Raw genomic sequence first — 17,726 nt, 5'->3', positions numbered from 1 at the left:
ATAATCAGTTCTGACTGAAGGCTGTAAGAAACCAATAAATAATCAGTTCTGACTGAAGGCTGTAAGAAACCAATAAATAATCAGTTCTGACTGAAGGCTGTAAGAAACCAATAAATAATCAGTTCTGACTAAAGGCTGTAAGAAACCAATAAATAATCAGTTCTGACTGAAGGCTGTAAGAAACCAATAAATAATCAGTTCTGACTGAAGGCTGTAAGAAACCAATAAATAATCAGTTCTGACTGAAGGCTGTAAGAAACCAATAAATAATCAGTTCTGACTAAAGGCTGTAAGAAACCAATAAATAATCAGTTCTGACTGAAGGCTGTAAGAAACCAATAAAAAATCAGTTCTGACTAAAGGCTGTAAGAAACCAATAAATAATCAGTTCTGACTGAAGGCTGTAAGAAACCAATAAAAAATCAGTTCTGACTGAAGGCTGTAAGAAACCAATAAATAATCAGTTCTGACTAAAGGCTGTAAGAAACCAATAAATAATCAGTTCTGACTAAAGGCTGTAAGAAATAAATAATCAGTTCTGACTAAAGGCTGTAAGAAACCAATAAATAATCAGTTCTGACTAAAGGCTGTAAGAAACCAATTCATCAGATAATAACAAACCTTAACATTCCCACCACAGACGCTGGAAACAACACACCTGCACTGATGGAAAGATATATTCATCCATAAACTCATAACAAACCTTAACATTCCCAGCACAGACGCTGGAAACAACACACCTGCACTGATGGAAAGATATATTCATCCATAAACTCATAACAAACCTTAACATTCCCACCACAGACGCTGGAAACAACACACCTGCACTGATGGAAAGATATATTCATCCATAAACTCATAACAAACCTTAACATTCCCACCACAGACACTGGAAACAACACACCTGCACTGATGGAAAGATATATTCATCCATAAACTCATAACAAACCTTAACATTCCCACCACAGACGCTGGAAACAACACACATGCACTGATGGAAAGATATATTCATCCATAAACTCATAACAAACCTTAACATTCCCACCACAGACGCTGGAAACAACACACCTGCACTGATGGAAAGATATATTCATCCATAAACTCATAACAAACCTGAACATTCGCACCACAGACGCTGGAAACAACACACCTGCACTGATGGAAAGATATATTCATCCATAAACTCATAACAAACCTTAACATTCCAAGACGCTGGAAACAACACACCTGCACTGATGGAAAGATATATTCATCCATAAACCCATAACAAACCTTAACATTCCCACCACAGACGCTGGAAACAACACACCTGCACTGATGGAAAGATATATTCATCCATAAACTCAAAACAAACCTTAACATTCCCAGCACAGACGCTAGAAACAACACACTCTTCCTCATATTTGCACAGTGATTGGTCATCATTGATAAAATTAATATACATGTACATGATGCAGAAAATATTTTTATCAAAAGGTGGATTAGATCAATTGAAGCCTTAAAGATCCTCATAAACTGTAGACACTGAGATAAGTCTCATCTGTGTGTAATTTCAATAGTGTAAAGTGTGGTAATGCTATATTTTTAATGTTAATTGAAATGAAAACACTTTGAAACAAATAAACTATGAAAAAGTTTTGTCAATGGACCATGACTTTAATACTGCAACAATTATTTAATGCAAATTCAGGACAATTAAGTTATTGAAATATATATATATATAATATATGAAGTGTCCTTTACATATTGAAATCTTACATCGTGTATTTTTAGGGTTTCCAAAAATCTTAAATTGTCTATTCTCGTTGGAATTTTCAATAGCTGATATTATTTTTTTTTTACTTCAGTGTTTCTACAAAGGGAATGATGATAATAATAAACAAACCTGATGATATGTCAATTTCTTTGAAGGAGGTTTCCTGGACCTGACCATTTGTGGTGATGTCAGCAACCTCCTGACTAGTAGCAGATACAGTTGACCCTGACCTTGAATGGCCTGTTGTACTTGATGCATTGGATCCTGACCTACGATGACCTTTTTTACTTTCATTTTTGATGCTTTCAGCAATACTCTAAAATTAAAAACACAAAATTATAAAAAAAAAACCAAATAAAGTGATATTCTGCACAAAAAGATATATGATGCTGACTAAAGTAGGTTCATTTAACATTTATGTCTACAAAGTACATGGACTTTTAGGATAAATAACATTAACAGTCTTGGCTTTTATTTTTTTTTAAATATTTTTATTTAAAAATGATTCCATACATTTAAATGCCATAACACAAAATATAAAAAATGTAAATAGACGAGGAACATTTAAGTTGTATTATTTTAAGATTCATTTAACTCATAGACATGATAGAAGTTTTATGTTAAATACAATGTGTTGCCAAGTAACAGACACTACATACAATCCAGTTTTTCTGGGTAAGCCAGATCACCCTGTGCAGGTGTATAACTGAGAATATCTTACCTCCATCATTTACAGTTTTTTGGGGTAAGCCAGATCACAGTGTGCAGGTGTATAACTGAGAATATCTTACCTTCATCATTTCTAGTTTTTCTGGGTTCGCATGGACAGACAGTTTGATAGATGAAGAAACAGACTCACAGACCAAAAACATAATGCCTGAAAAATCACACTGCAAGTGAATAACTGAGTATATCTTACCTCCATCATTTCCAGTTTTTCTGGGTAAGCCAGATCACCCTGTGCAGGTGTATAACTGAGAATGTCAGACTTAATATAGATATAGGTACGATAAACAAATCTTTCCTGGATATCCATCAACATCTGCCTGCAAACTATTTCAAATGCCTTCAGTTCCTGTGCTGTAAAAGTCAAGCAAAATATTGTTATGACATAAGAGTCAAGTTTCTTAATGCAAGTTAAAAAATTGAAAACAAGAATGTGTCCATAGTACATGGATGCCCCATTTGCACCATCATTTTCTATGTTCAGTGGACCTTGAAATTGGGCATTGAAATTAGAAAGATCATATCATAGTGAACATGTGCACAACGTTTCAGTTGATTGGACTTAAACTTTATCAAAAACTACCTTGACCGAAACTATAACCTAAAGCAGGACATAGGGATGAACGCATGGACAGACAGTCTGATAGATGAAGAAACAGACTCACAGACCAAAAACATAATGCCACTAAGTGGGGCATAAAATTAAATTATAATTTGAGAACCTTGCTGATACAACAATTTTTACAATAAATTATCTTTTTTAAACTTATACCGTACTCTTTAATCTATATGAAAATGATTGATTAAACTTACCATTATTTAGCACATGTTCTTCTAACATCTCAATTTTAAGAATACTACACAGCTCTGATAATGTTTCTAAATGATTGATGTGTATTATCAATGGTCGTAATGTATCGTACAAGTGACTGCACAGCCTTTCTAACATGTCACTACAATAGAAAATGCATATAATCAATACTTCAGCCTAAAGTTTGAAAAAGTATTAATAAAGTCTTTGTGAACCAGAGTTTGGTAAGTAAACTGAGAAGATATGAAGCACCAAAGTGGAATTAAGATTTCTACCATTTCCTAAATAAAATATTGAATGCATGAACTTAGACACAACAAAGTAATTTTCATTTTGATTACATCCTTTCCATAAATTACATATTAGATAATGAAATAACACAAAATAGTGATAATTTGACTCCGACTCTTTTAATAAACACTATATGCTATACAAAGATATTGCCATGGCGGTCGAGTAACATCAAACTTTCTGGTCAGGCCGGGTATATTGAAATCACAGAGAATTCAAGAACAAAATAATCCAATAATCTGTAGTCTTGTTGTCAAAGAAATATACAAGTAAATTCACTAATCTATTTATTAAAATTCCATTCCAGGACACTATTTACATTATATATACAGTTTACAAAATATATAGTTCAAATACTCATTGGCACATTACTTTCACACATCACAAATGGATTTCATTACAACTCCGCATCAAAATCGGCAACAGTGTCCAATACTGGGCACCCCAAAGAAAAACGCCACAGGCATAGTGTTCTAAACCACGCAACAGTCTGAGCGGACAAAATATCAAAAATGCATACAGTTGAATAGTAATGACACAACTTTCTAAGAATCTATAAATTCTCCCAAAATCGGCTAAAAACTGACCACAATAATAAAATCTTTTTAACGTTTCATAATGTATAGTTCCTTTCTCAACTTCAATTTCATCCACACTAAAACTTCTAAGGGCTCTTATATACCTATGATCTCCAAATATTCTCCAAATGACCTAAATATTCTCCAAATGACCTAAATATTCTCCAAATATTCTCCAACTGACCTAAATAATCTCCAAATATTCTCCAACTCTTTGTTTACAAAAATAAAACATATAAATCAAATAAAAGTATTTACTATGTGACCTTGGAGAAAAATGCTATGTTAATCTCTTATAGCAGGATAGCTATTCGACTTAATGACTTTAACAGACGATAACCAAAACGTTAATATGACAAAATTAATTACAGTGGACGATAAAATTGATAAAATTACGCTTGTACATTCCTTCCCCTCTAAATGATGACTGACCTCAGTCATCGAACTCTACTTCTACCATGACAAAAGCAACTAAATAAATGCAACTACTACTATTATTATTTACACAAACATTAAACTTCAACATATTATTCTCACTCTCTACAATGAAAACAAATGGCACAAGACATCTCAGTAAAGACCCATTTATAACATAATAACACTGTTAAACGGGAAATGATTTTGCTGAACATAAAATGAAACTGGTTATTGTAATAATTATGAAGCAATAAATTTACTTATTAAATAAACCAAATTAAATGTTCAAATGTTAAAAATCCAACATAAACACCCTTATAAATTGTCTGCACTTGTAAATCTTTTGTTTTGATTTTTTGAATGTTCATTGACCTCACTGATGATATTTGCTGCCAAGGCAGAAAAGTCTATTTCCTCTGGATCCATTCCGTTTGAGTATTGGATACGTCTTTCACGTACTGTTTCCGTCATCCCATTGGTATAGGAAAAGTCTCTTCTGGTTAACGCGATGATAATTGTTGTAGTTGTTTCATCTACAATATCATGACAAGAACTATCCATATCACCAGATGTTGAAGTGTCTGCTATAGAGATTACGTCATCATCAAAGTTGTCTTCTTTGTCTTCAGATCTATTGACACTGTCCTCAGCAAGCTGGAAGTCATTTGAAATATCACAAAATGTTTTGTCCAAATTATCCAAATGTTCTGCTTCATTTATAAAAATTTCATTGTCTGACACGTCACTATATAGAATTGGGGAAAATGTTCTACAAATGTTTTCCGGTAATGGTTCCTGATCATCAAGCTCTGGTTTAGAATTTTGAATTATACTGTCAATATTAAAACTTGGCACATTGGAGAATACTGTTTGTGCATTGGAATCAGTAAAGTCCAACTCATCATCCGAAATGTCAGAATAATCACAAAGGTTTACAGGATTCCATCTTTCTTTTCGTTTGTCCTCCGCGGAAATACATGTGGCTTCTATCTGGTTTGCATTTGCCTTTGCAACATTTATTGGATAACTATGGTATCTTTGGAGATGCTTTTCCAAATCGAATTTTCTGTTGAAGGATTTGTTGCATCCTTTTTCTGGGCACGTCCTGACAAAACGATATTCTGCATGTGTTTCATTATAATGTCTATTTAGGTTCCACTCATTATAAAATGTCTTATCACAATCTGAGCAATTGAAGGTTTCCTTAAAATTCATGTTGATATAATCCAAGAGAGAGAAAAAATGTAAATGCCAAGGAGTATAATATGTAAGTCTTATATAGCACCATTTGTTTTCAAAACTGTCCAGAACTAATAAAAATGTCACTATGGAGTTCAAACCAAGGTTTCTTTCCACAAAAGTTTTGTACATGTCAAAAGTTGAGACTTGACTTGCAGGAAAATATATATATTTTGATGCCAGAATTTCACGTCAACCATGAATTTCTTTCACTTTGACCATAATTTCACAAGATAAGAAGTATTATGTACTGTGTGACCTTGGAGAAAAATGCTATGTTAATCTCTTATAGCAGGATAGCCATTCGACTTAATGACTTTAACAGACGATAACCAAAACGTTAATATGACAAAATTAATTACAGTGGACGATAAAATTGATAAAATTACGCTTGTACAATATTCTTGTTTATTATTCATGAATATTTTCTCCCCATTACTACTGTGAGATATACCACTGATTAACTCTTGTATTTTTTTGTTGTTCATTGAGGGTAGGCAAATTTTCCTCAAGATCAACTAGTTTTTACAGTTGCAAAATTTTTTAAGAACCAACAATACCATAACAAAATAGTACCCTTTGAAGTCAGCATTAGATATAGTAAAAATAAAATAACAGGGTAAAACTACTTACTCTAACAAAGAAGTTGGTTTGGAAAAAAAATTAAAATACAATTGATATTCATCTTCACACACATGAACCATAAAGGCACACCCACTTCTCATCTGAAATGGAAAAAGTATGACATGTGGTCTTTATCTTCCTGTATTAACTCATCACAAAATTAACAGAATTCATTTTAAAGGTAATCTATAACTAGATATTACAGATTTTACAATGAGAACATAAACAATCATTATTATCATATTACATTATTTCTTAACTTTGAGGTTATAATAAATAAATCATTTAAAAACATTACCAGGTATTTTAAAGTGAAATCACTGCAATATTCACAATTAACTTTCAAATATTGGTGTAATGTGTATATTTTACTTTATTTCTTTTTAGTTTTTCACAGGTTCTAGTCCTGAATAAGTATTCTGCAAAAAATCTGGAAAAATTATATAGTTATATTGAGGAGTAACAGTACAGAGTTGCTGCTATCAAATGCCGGATTGACAGTTGGAAATGAAAATGACATACTAATAATACTAACCAGAGTGCAGTGATCACGAACATGTTTTGAAGCTAAATCTGTGATTGTGGTTGATATGCTTGGCCCTAGTAATAATTCTCGTTGATTAAAATAGCACTGGTGACAATCAGATAAAATCTGAAGATACCTGAAAAGAAAAAATATTACAGGTTGGAAGCTTCCAATAAGGAAAGAAAAAAAGGAAATTATCAATTATTCAATTAACCAGAGGCTTTCACACTAGTACCAGACAATAGTACCAACTAGATACAAAATACCAATGACTACTATCTTTTTGCAAAATGTATCTGATCCAAGAATATGACAGAGCAACTAATAAAATGCTCAATATTGTACTAATTTTGCATTTAAATATTCTAATAAATTAACTTTCTTTAATTGGAATAGTGTATTTGATTAGTGTCATAAAAGGGGTTCTGCATATATAGTGTATTTTTCAAAAGACAAAAAGTTGGGTCAATCTAAACACTCCTCAAAGGTTGCTGATTTATGCATATTTTCACAATTAAAAGAACAAGGGCAAAAAAAAAAACCCAACAATATAATTCCTGTGCAATTGCCTAAAAAAAATCCTTATTTTCTTATCAAAATTAAATTATTGTAGCAAAGTAATTTTACACCAATTTTGTTGTTAATTTTGTCTAATAATATCATATTTCCTATTCATAGTATAGTTTAATGTAGGTTGCAACAATGTTTGAAGAGGACTTGGATTACATAAATAGATATTTATTATGATTAAATTTTACCATGACAGAAACTATAATCTAAACTACTGCACAAAAAATAAATAAGCTATTATTCTTTACATCAAATTTTCGAGAACTATATTTTTGAAGTAGCAAAATTGAAAAAAGTACTTTTCACAATAAATAATATTTTTTTTTTTGAAAAGCGCCTTCAAAATTTGTATTGACTGCATTCACTTGCTATCTTGATGTTTTGCTAGATATATAATAGACTTGAGTGTGTGCATGGATATATATTGCCTACATAGTGATCTATTAATAGCTATAAAAACATGGATATTTGATAGCCAATGTTTAACCTAATTTTCTAGCACTTACTCAGGACTTTTATCTATACGGATTTCTAACTGTTCCATTAATGCCTTTACTCTTGTAGAATTGGCTCTAAATTTCCCATAAAACAGAGTAAAAGCATTATCACCAATACTCGGAGATTCCTGAAATTACATTTGTTATTTGTAATGGTCTGTGATCAATAAAAACTGTGTAAAGCAATAGACTAGTAACAATACCTAAAATTCAATTACGTAATTTTAAAGAACATAAATATACAAAACTTTAAAGTTAAATTACTACACATGTTACATGCATGAGTGAACAATACAATGAAGTTAACTGAGAGGACTGACTTTCACATTTATAACTTTGATAAATTTACATTGTTTCTTCTAATATTACAATATTTGACAAGTTAAACAGTTGATCTAATTTATGGATATTAGGGTTTAACCAACAGTATTTTGGTAAACATTTCTTTCTTTATAACTTAAATGCCAAGGTTTTATATGTTCAATTTTCCTTTATCTACTGATTTTTAATTAAATACATGTCATCCAAAATAATTGTCATTGAAGATTTGGGTGAACATAACTAGAAAGATACATTTTAAGCTTGTAATTTTCAAGTATAACTAAGATGAATGTTTGAATTGATGACTGCATTGAACCATGAACATAAGTTATAGTCATCATAAGGTGCACAAAGAAGAATGGATGATATCTATTAGATTTCTGCTTCAAATACCAGTTTTCAATTCTTTAAGTTCCTGACATCATGTTTCAATGTGTTGTGGAATAATAAGATATAAGTGTATGCATTATTATCAGTACTGTTGACATACCTATAATATTTTTTACCATAATATAATGGTAGTTTTAGCCATATATATTGTGACCTTTTTTTTGCGACTTTTTTCGATGACTTTCTTTGTGATTATTTTCTACTTACTTTTTTTCCTACTTTCGATTTAACAATGTAGTGCATACTAGTACCTATTGTAGCACCTCAATTATTTTCTTGATACTTATAAAAAACTTATGTAGTATTTTTATGATCAATGTATATTTTTAGCATTTATCTTTCCAATTTACCTTAGTTGGCTGGACTTGCTGTGTGGCATTTTGTAGAATCTGGACTACATGAGTTTTTATCAAATTAAGGGCTTTAGATAAACACTGTCTAAATCTGGTTAGAAATACAGGTGATTCTTTATATCTAGGCTGAAAATAAAATTCAAGACAACTTTTATTTTAATGAACTAATGATAATGAAAGTGAAAAATGACAAAGAAACAACCCTATAAGTACTGGGTCTACATTTAATTGTTTTTTAATACACATATAAAATTACAATAAATGTGAAAAATTATTTGTATAATGATAAAAATAAAAATATTAAAATGAGTTAATATGAATTAAGTAAATATCATCAAATTATACCTTAATTTTTTTATCCAAACTTTTAGCATTGTTTTGGTAGTACTTATTTCATTAATTGGACTACATCACTTGATGGACAGATGTGTATGGTCAACAAGTTATCATTTCAAGTAAGAGCAAGTCAGTTTTATGTGGTTAAGAATTTTGACATGTATTTGAATAGAACAAATATTTAGATTTTAGAATATGAAAGACAAGACATTTGTCTTATTCTTAACCTATGGTTCTTATTCCTTTATGAAATGTGTTTGACAATGATCAACAATTCCAGGTTTACATGCCCTGATGAAGAGAACACTAGAGTACAGTTTCTATTTCTAATGAAAATTGTTTACAGTACAAACCACTTTTATACTTACATTGTTGTTTAAATAAAGTATACACTCATCAAGACGTGACAACATGGGTACAAAAGATTCATTGGTGACTGTCAACGATGGCAAACCAAGTTTCTGTAAAATGAAATGTCAACAATTATACAATAATAATATATGGCTTTGTATAGTGTTATAGTGTTAGAGATATTAGAAGTACTATTAGCTATCTAACACTTGAGACATTTTCAAAATATCAAATTTATTTGATCATCAGTCTGTCTCTTAATTTTGTTAAAAAATAACACAAAAACAATTTTACATAAAAAATTGAAAATATATATAATTTTATTCTGGTCATTTCACATAATAACAACAATGAAATGAGGCAGTTTTTAGGCTTCCAGCTTTCCTGTAAATTGCATTAAGTATGTTACAGAAAAACTGTAGTTATTCTGTCATGTTACAGAGGTTTAGAAAACTAACTGCAGTTATCCTGTCATGTTACAGAGGGTTAGAAAACTTACTGCAGTTATCCTGTCATGTTACAGAGGGTTAGAAAACTTACTGCAGTTATCCTGTCATGTTACAGAGGTTTAGAAAACTTACTGCAGTTATCCTGTCATGTTACAGAGGGTTAGAAAACTTACTGCAGTTATCCTGTCATGTTATAGAGGTTTAGAAAACTTACTGCAGTTATCCTGTCATATAACAGAGGTTTAGAAAACTAACTGCAGTTATCCTGTCATGTAACAGAGGGTTAGAAAACTTACTGCAGTTATCCTGTCATATAACAGAGGTTTAGAAAACTAACTGCAGTTATCCTGTCATGTTACAGAGGGTTAGAAAACTTACTGCAGTTATCCTGTCATATAACAGAGGTTTAGAAAACTTACTGCAGTTATCCTGTCATATTACAGAGGTTTAGAAAACTTACTGCAGTTATTCTGTCATGTTACAGAGAATTAGAAAACTTACTGCAGTTATTCTGCCATGTTACAGAGGTTTAGAAAACTTACTGCAGTTATCCTGTCATGTTACAGAGGTTTAGAAAATTTACTGCAGTTATTCTGTCATGTTATAGAGGTTTAGAAAACTTACTGCAGTTATTCTGCCATGTTGTCATGTTATAGAGGTTTAGAAAACTTACTGCAGTTATCCTGTCATGTTATAGAGGTTTAGAAAACTTACTGCAGTTATCCTGTCATATAACAGAGGTTTAGAAAACTAACTGCAGTTATCCTGTCATGTTACAGAGGGTGAGAAAACTTACTGTAGTTATCCTGTCATATAACAGAGGTTTAGAAAACTAACTGCAGTTATCCTGTCATATAACAGAGGTTTAGAAAACTTACTGCAGTTATCCTGTCATGTTACAGAGGTTTAGAAAACTTACTGCAGTTATCCTGTCATGTTACAGAGGGTTAGAAAACTTACTGCAGTTATCCTGTCATGTTATAGAGGTTTAGAAAACGTACTGCAGTTATCCTGTCATATAACAGAGGTTTAGAAAACTAACTGCAGTTATCCTGTCATGTTATAGAGGTTTAGAAAACTTACTGCAGTTATCCTGTCATATTCATTGAAGTATGAGAGTTTATTGCTGATGTTTTCTGCTGTGTTCATTAACCTGGTCTGAAAAATAATAAACAATATATGTTGTCTTTTTTTCAAAAATAGAAATTGATAACCAGTTCTATTATTCATGTCAGAAAATATGTGTGATTTTTTTTTTTTTTAACCCATAACAGCAGCGTAAAGAAATACTGCCTAGACTTAAGGTGGATCTTTCATAGCCTCTGTTATATTTCTACAGTTTGTTTACAATCAGTATGGTTTAAAGCTTGACTATTGATGATGACCATATTATAACATTTAGATTTGGAGTGCTAAGTTACTGTCTCATTGACACACCAAAAGTCTTCTTTTATCTAAACATTCCACATGTCCTTAAATGATTGATTAAAATGTGCATGTCACTGTAATCATCATACATTCATTGAAGTTATCATTCATTGCATCAAAAATATTTATCTTATCTCATAATAAACCTAAAAAGGTTTCTTTTTTAGCATTGATTTGTTATATTTATGTTGCTTTCTGTTAATAGTGCAAATCAAGACATATAAATCTGTGGTAATGGTTAAATATTTTTTAATAACTGATTTGTACTCTGCATGAAATAAGAATTATAAATATGAACATAAAGGCTACAAAATCCTATGGCATGTTGACATACCTGTTCTGTCAAAAGATCTTCACAAGCTTCATGAAGCGCATTAGTTTTGGTAGACACAGATATATACTGGTGTTGTAAACCATTTAGAAAGTCCAAAGCTCCAGAAACTTCTTGTAAAATGCTTTCACATTGGGATTCATAATGTTGTAATTCAGTTATGTAGGATCTGTAACAGAACAGCAACAATTCTATCTTCAACATGTTCACAAGTTTTTAGTTAAAATAAATGATAAGCTGTATTATAAACAGTCTGTCTTTTGGGAAGAGACATGTACAAAAAAGGTTCAAGATTTACTAATCAGTGAAACTTTTAAATATGTATTTACCTCATAAAATATTATTCATTACTTCAAGTAGTTGTAGCATTATTTTTCCTCTTTCTTTTATTTTTTTTTTTGGTTATAAAACTATAAGTTAGATTCTGTACTTTCAATATTCAAAGTCATATTAAACGAATGATCGGTGAAAAATAATGTTTATCCAATTCTTGAACCAATACATGCATATATCATAAACTTAGTCTTTTGTGCACGATTTTATCATTTTTTACGCAACCATATCGTATAATCGTCAATTTGTTTTCTCTCTGTCTGTTATGAAGTTAAAAATCTGGCAGCTACTTAAATGTCATGTTTTGAAGCCGAAGTTCACCTTATAGTCAATAATCAACAAAGAAGCATGGATATTGAGCACGTGTTTAGCATGTACAATCAGATAATATTTATTTTAATGACAGACTCATGCGTATTGTGATTTAACAAATTTTTTGGGGAAAAAAAATTCATGTAAAAATTAAAACAGCAGGAAATGAGAAAGAAACACTGAAACACTGGTATTTATTCTGACCATGAGAACGCCAAATTCTACCATGCTTTTGTGAAACAAACCTGTAAGTGTCTTCATCTTCTTTTTCAATATCATTTTCAAGTTCTGCAAACCAGGATAAAAACTATAAAAGAAAGGAAGGAATATAAAAATCAGTTTATATCTATATTCATTCAAACATTCTGTTCATAGTTTACACCAGCCTCAAAAAACATTCTGAATTGATAAGAGTGTGCAAATTGTTACAAAAAAAAATTGTCAGTCATGTTAAGTATTTTCTTATATCAACAAACAAAACGGTTATAAGGAACTTAAGCCTCAAGTCACATAAACCTTATTAAGAGTAACTTATAATCTTAATTTTGCAGTACATTAACAGAAATGGTGAAAATTATAAAGTTTTTCATTACTGTTGTACTGTTATAGTGGAAGTATATAATCCGAAATGATGAACATTTTATTCTAGATACAGGTTTTTTCTCAAATATTCAATTTATAAAGACAAGAGTGCACACACTGAAATGTCTCGCCTTCTTTACTAATCATTGATATTATGTTGATAGACCTAAATATAAAGCTTTATTACAACTGTCACATTAACTCAAGATTAACCAAGAAAACAAAACATTGATCAATGAACCATGAAAATGAGGTCAAGGTCAGATGAACCATGCCAGGCAGACATGTACAGCTAACAATTCTTCAATACAACAAATAAAGTTGATTTATTGCTTATAAATTAAGAAAAACAGACCAAAACACAAACACTTAACACTTAACACTTAGCAATGGACCGTGAAAATGAGGTCAAGGTCAAATAAAACCTGCGTAACAGACATATAGATAATAAAATATTTCCATACACCAAATATAGTTGACCTAATGCATAAAGTATTAGAAAAATAGACCAAAACTCAAAAACTTAACTTTGACCACTGAACCATGAAAATGAGGTCAAGGTAAGATGACACCTGTCAGCTAGACATGTTCACCTTACAATCATTCCATACACCAAATATAGTAGACCTATTGCATATAGTTTAAGAAAAACAGACCAAAACACAAAAACTTAACTATAACCACTGAACCATGAAAATGAGGTTAAGGTCATATGACACCTGCCAGTTGGACATGTACACCTTACAGTCCATCCATACACCAAATATACTAGACCTATTGCTTATAGTATCTGAGATATGGACTTGACCACCAAAACTTAACCTTGTTCACTGATCCATGAAATGAGGTCGAGGTCAAGTGAAAACTGTCTGACGGGCATGAGGACCTTGCAAGGTACGCACATACCAGATATAGTTATCCAATTACTAATAATAAGAGAGAATTTAACATTACAAAAATTCTTAACATTTTTTTCAAGTAGTCACTGAACCATGAAAATGAGGTCAAGGACATTGGACATGTGACTGACGGAAAGTTCGTAACATGAGGCATCTATATACAAAGTATGAAGCATCCAGGTCTTCTACATTCTAAAATATAAAGCTTTTAAGAAGTTAGCTAACGCCGCTGCCGTAGCCACCGCCGCCGCCGCCGGATCACTATCCCTATGTCGAGCTTTCTGCAACAAAAGTTGCAGGCTCGACAAAAATGATTTTGTCTGGGAATGTGAATCAATATGTTTACACATACATCTACAGTCTTTTCAAATGTACATGTATTATGTCAGTATGTTTTAAATATACTTAAGTACTTGTACCTGCTGAGCATTTTCTATCTTGCATGGGGAATCATCCTCATTTGTCTGAAAGAATTTTGTTATAGTTTCATGGTAACTTGGAGACTGGGGAACATCCTGTTTCTTTGATAAAGCAAATTGTGCTTCATCTTCTGGTAACTAAAATTAACATAAAAATTTAAATTAACAAAAATACATATCTTACAAAATAGATTTAACTCCCTCAGTTACAAATGATAGTTTATTTTTTCTACTGAATCTTGATTATTGTTTTATGGGATTTTTCCAATATCAAAATTGAGCTTCCTAATTTTTAAAATCTATATCATTAGACAAAGCCAAAAGACCTTAAAAATGGCCTTCAAAGAAGAAAGTAAAATTATAGTTTAATCTGATTCCTTGCAAAATATTTAAGTTAATTTGTCCAAACCATACAAATGAAATTCTGCACTTTTCTGTTTTAATGATGATTAAATCACAGGAAATGTTCATGAGTAAAAACATGGAAGTAATATTGAAAGGAATAACATTGTCGTCACTTCAAAGGTTTCATCTGCGTTACCGCCCATCTTTCGATAACTCGTTAATTGGTTTAATAGCTGGCATGGAAGTTGATTCTCCGCATGTGATCGATCAAATCACTGACACTTATCGGTCATTTTCGTGTTCACGGAGAATTACGAACAGACAAGCATTTGTTGTATATACGTGCGAGGTAACCCGAATAGTCCATTCATTACATTCCTTTGATGTACGCTGCCGAATAGAGTCTTTCGTTCAATTTTTATTTTAGTCCAATTTTTTCCTATTTTTGGTTAGTTTGAGTCTTAATAGTTTAAACAACCACCTATCACATACGAAATTGGAGAACAAGGCTGGGTCATTTTCAATTTTAATATTTACATACAGTTAAAAAAAACATTTCTGTAAGTTAAGAAGATGATTGTACAAAAAATACGTTTGGACCCCCTTTATTAAATACGAAAAATCTAAGTCTTTCGTGTATTAGTCAATTAAAATATTCACAATTCTAAACGATTCTATCCTTCAATTTAAGTTCTTGATACATAAACTAATTTGTGTAAAAATTAATTTGCCATAAGACAGAGAGATTCAAGCCCATTTCGTCGGTTTGTTATAATTTTTATAATTTAAAAAAATATATATATTTACGAAAATATTTTCCCCATTTTAGTTGTCCAGTTTCAATAATGTAATCAATGACATTTATGACATATACATAAATTTAGAATACTTGAAAGTAAATATCCTTCTTTTTCAATCTCGATAAACTTTGCACATTTCAACAGTAAACAAATCTATGTCTAGATTTGCCTACATTATTTTGTTCAACATCATGACGTGAAACCTGATCGATTCATCGTATTTAACTGTTTAACTCGGGATCCGCTTTTAACCGGAAAATACTTTTAGAACAGTTTAAAACAAACGGTAAAAAGCAAAAATATGCTAAATTAAATACAATTTTCCATGCTAAACTGTTATAGTTTGAACAATTCTCGTCCGTTTTTCAAGTTTTTTTTACATCATACGACTTCATCTGAAGGTAGAGATTGTATATAATACAGTGCCACCTTCTCAGTAATAATAAACCTCGGATTTAACACAGGTACTCTATAATTACCAGACTCGATAAAATCACGTGACTGATAAGAAATTCCAGATGCCATTTTACAACCACGATATCACAGATAGTAACCAAAGGGATCTTACCGCTGAGACTATAATTGGATAAAATCATATGACTTTAGTACAGGGCTCTGCAGGCCGTTAATACATGCTAATAAGTCGATGTTATTCCTTTTAAATATTACTTCCATGGTCTGAACAACCTAGGCAAAAAAATGGTTAACACTGTTAAAAGTGGTATATTTTATGTGTAACTGGAGAGCATGAATTTCATTACAACATTGCTTGACTCCACTGGACTCCAACCTGGTACCTCTATGTTACAAGGCAGCATGTATATCGACTGAGCTAAAAAAACCACATACCCTAACTAGAATTTCCCTGTAACCACCATGCATTTTTTAGTTGGGTGCAACATCAATATAACCAAAGAGCATGATTCTTCTTTCAAAATCATCTTTGTCTCCATCTGTGTTACAAGGCAGTGTGAACATGTATAACGACAGAGCCAAGCCTAAAGAAGTACTTCATAAGCTCAATCGTTAGCCTGTATGGTAACACAGAGGTCCCACGTTTGAGTCCCGGTGGCAACAAAGATGATTTTGTAAGAAGAAATCCGGTTTTGTTCACCCTGATTCACGTTCAGCCTTGTACTTGTTCACCCAGGGTTAATTCGCTCTTTTTCTTATTCTTCCTAGTAAGGAACCGAATTCATATTGAATGTGTATGGTCCTGTGAAAAACTTAGCACAGTGCCAGGAAAGGCAGCAAGTCTTCTCAAAGTTATTTACATTTAAAACGTTCGCCAATTTACAATTAACAATTAAAAATTATATACATGCTTTTTGGCTGTTTACTTCCTTCCAGATCCTGCTTTCAGATCAGTTCTGAATCCCTCTATCGAGTCAGCCGATGTTGTTTTAGCTGGAAGTTGATTCCAATCCCTGATAGTCTTTGGGAAGAATGACTGTTCATAGGTGACAGTTTTGTACTTTCTTGGTAAAAGCGGCCCTGATTTCTATTTTTTTTCTTATTATTGTCTTGTAACAGAATGTTACATTTACAGTTTGTTAAAAACCCAGGGCGAACAGACCCGATACCTTTTAGCACCAGGACTAAAAAGTAAATCTACTAAATGCTCAAAAGGGAATGGCATCGCTAGTAGCTGTACACATCTAACTTGTTTAATTCACTAGAGGCTAAAATAGATTTTTGTACAGACTGTGTAAGATTAACTGTAAATTGTGTATATGTTTACATCTCTAAAAGTGAAGGAAGTGCAAATTATAACAATTTTATACTGACGTCTTCCGGTATTACTCTTTCTGAAGCTTTTGTCGTCAACTCTATAATTGAATCTTTTTGTTTATCCGTCAAAGAAGCCTTTGAATTTGTTTTAGATTCCCATGCAGCTAGCCTATCTCGAATAATTCGCTGGTTCACCGGTTTGTTTTGCAACGTGTCAGCCATATTTGATTTACAGAATTTCTGAAAAAACGAAACTATATTTATAATTTTATTTTATCTAAAATTTTACCTTCATAAGTATTTCTTTTTAA

General features: G+C 31.6%; 1 protein-coding gene across 4 annotated transcripts in view; it reads right to left on the bottom strand.

The window, feature by feature from the left end:
* The window catches only part of LOC143067478 (conserved oligomeric Golgi complex subunit 3-like), a 37,463-nt gene extending 19,811 nt beyond the window's left edge, over positions 1-17,652 (bottom strand). For all 4 annotated transcript variants that reach the window (XM_076240780.1, XM_076240781.1, XM_076240782.1 and 1 more), the window contains exons 1-13: positions 17,473-17,652; positions 14,540-14,677; positions 12,885-12,946; positions 11,998-12,163; positions 11,319-11,393; positions 9,804-9,896; positions 9,097-9,225; positions 8,045-8,163; positions 6,978-7,104; positions 6,452-6,543; positions 3,296-3,435; positions 2,676-2,836; positions 1,886-2,072 (exon numbers count right to left, since the gene is read on the bottom strand). In XM_076240780.1, coding sequence (XP_076096895.1) covers positions 1,886-2,072; positions 2,676-2,836; positions 3,296-3,435; positions 6,452-6,543; positions 6,978-7,104; positions 8,045-8,163; positions 9,097-9,225; positions 9,804-9,896; positions 11,319-11,393; positions 11,998-12,163; positions 12,885-12,946; positions 14,540-14,677; positions 17,473-17,637 — 1,654 coding nt within the window. In that variant the 5' untranslated portion in view covers positions 17,638-17,652. The remainder of the gene's footprint in view (positions 1-1,885; positions 2,073-2,675; positions 2,837-3,295; positions 3,436-6,451; positions 6,544-6,977; positions 7,105-8,044; positions 8,164-9,096; positions 9,226-9,803; positions 9,897-11,318; positions 11,394-11,997; positions 12,164-12,884; positions 12,947-14,539; positions 14,678-17,472) is intronic.
* Between the last annotated feature and the right edge of the window lie 74 nt (positions 17,653-17,726).

This window comes from Mytilus galloprovincialis, chromosome 3, assembly GCF_965363235.1.
Source record: "Mytilus galloprovincialis chromosome 3, xbMytGall1.hap1.1, whole genome shotgun sequence".
NCBI classification, from domain to species: Eukaryota; Metazoa; Mollusca; class Bivalvia; order Mytilida; family Mytilidae; genus Mytilus; species Mytilus galloprovincialis.
Note: the sequence above shows the minus strand (reverse complement) of the source record. Positions and strands in the feature narration are given on the sequence as shown.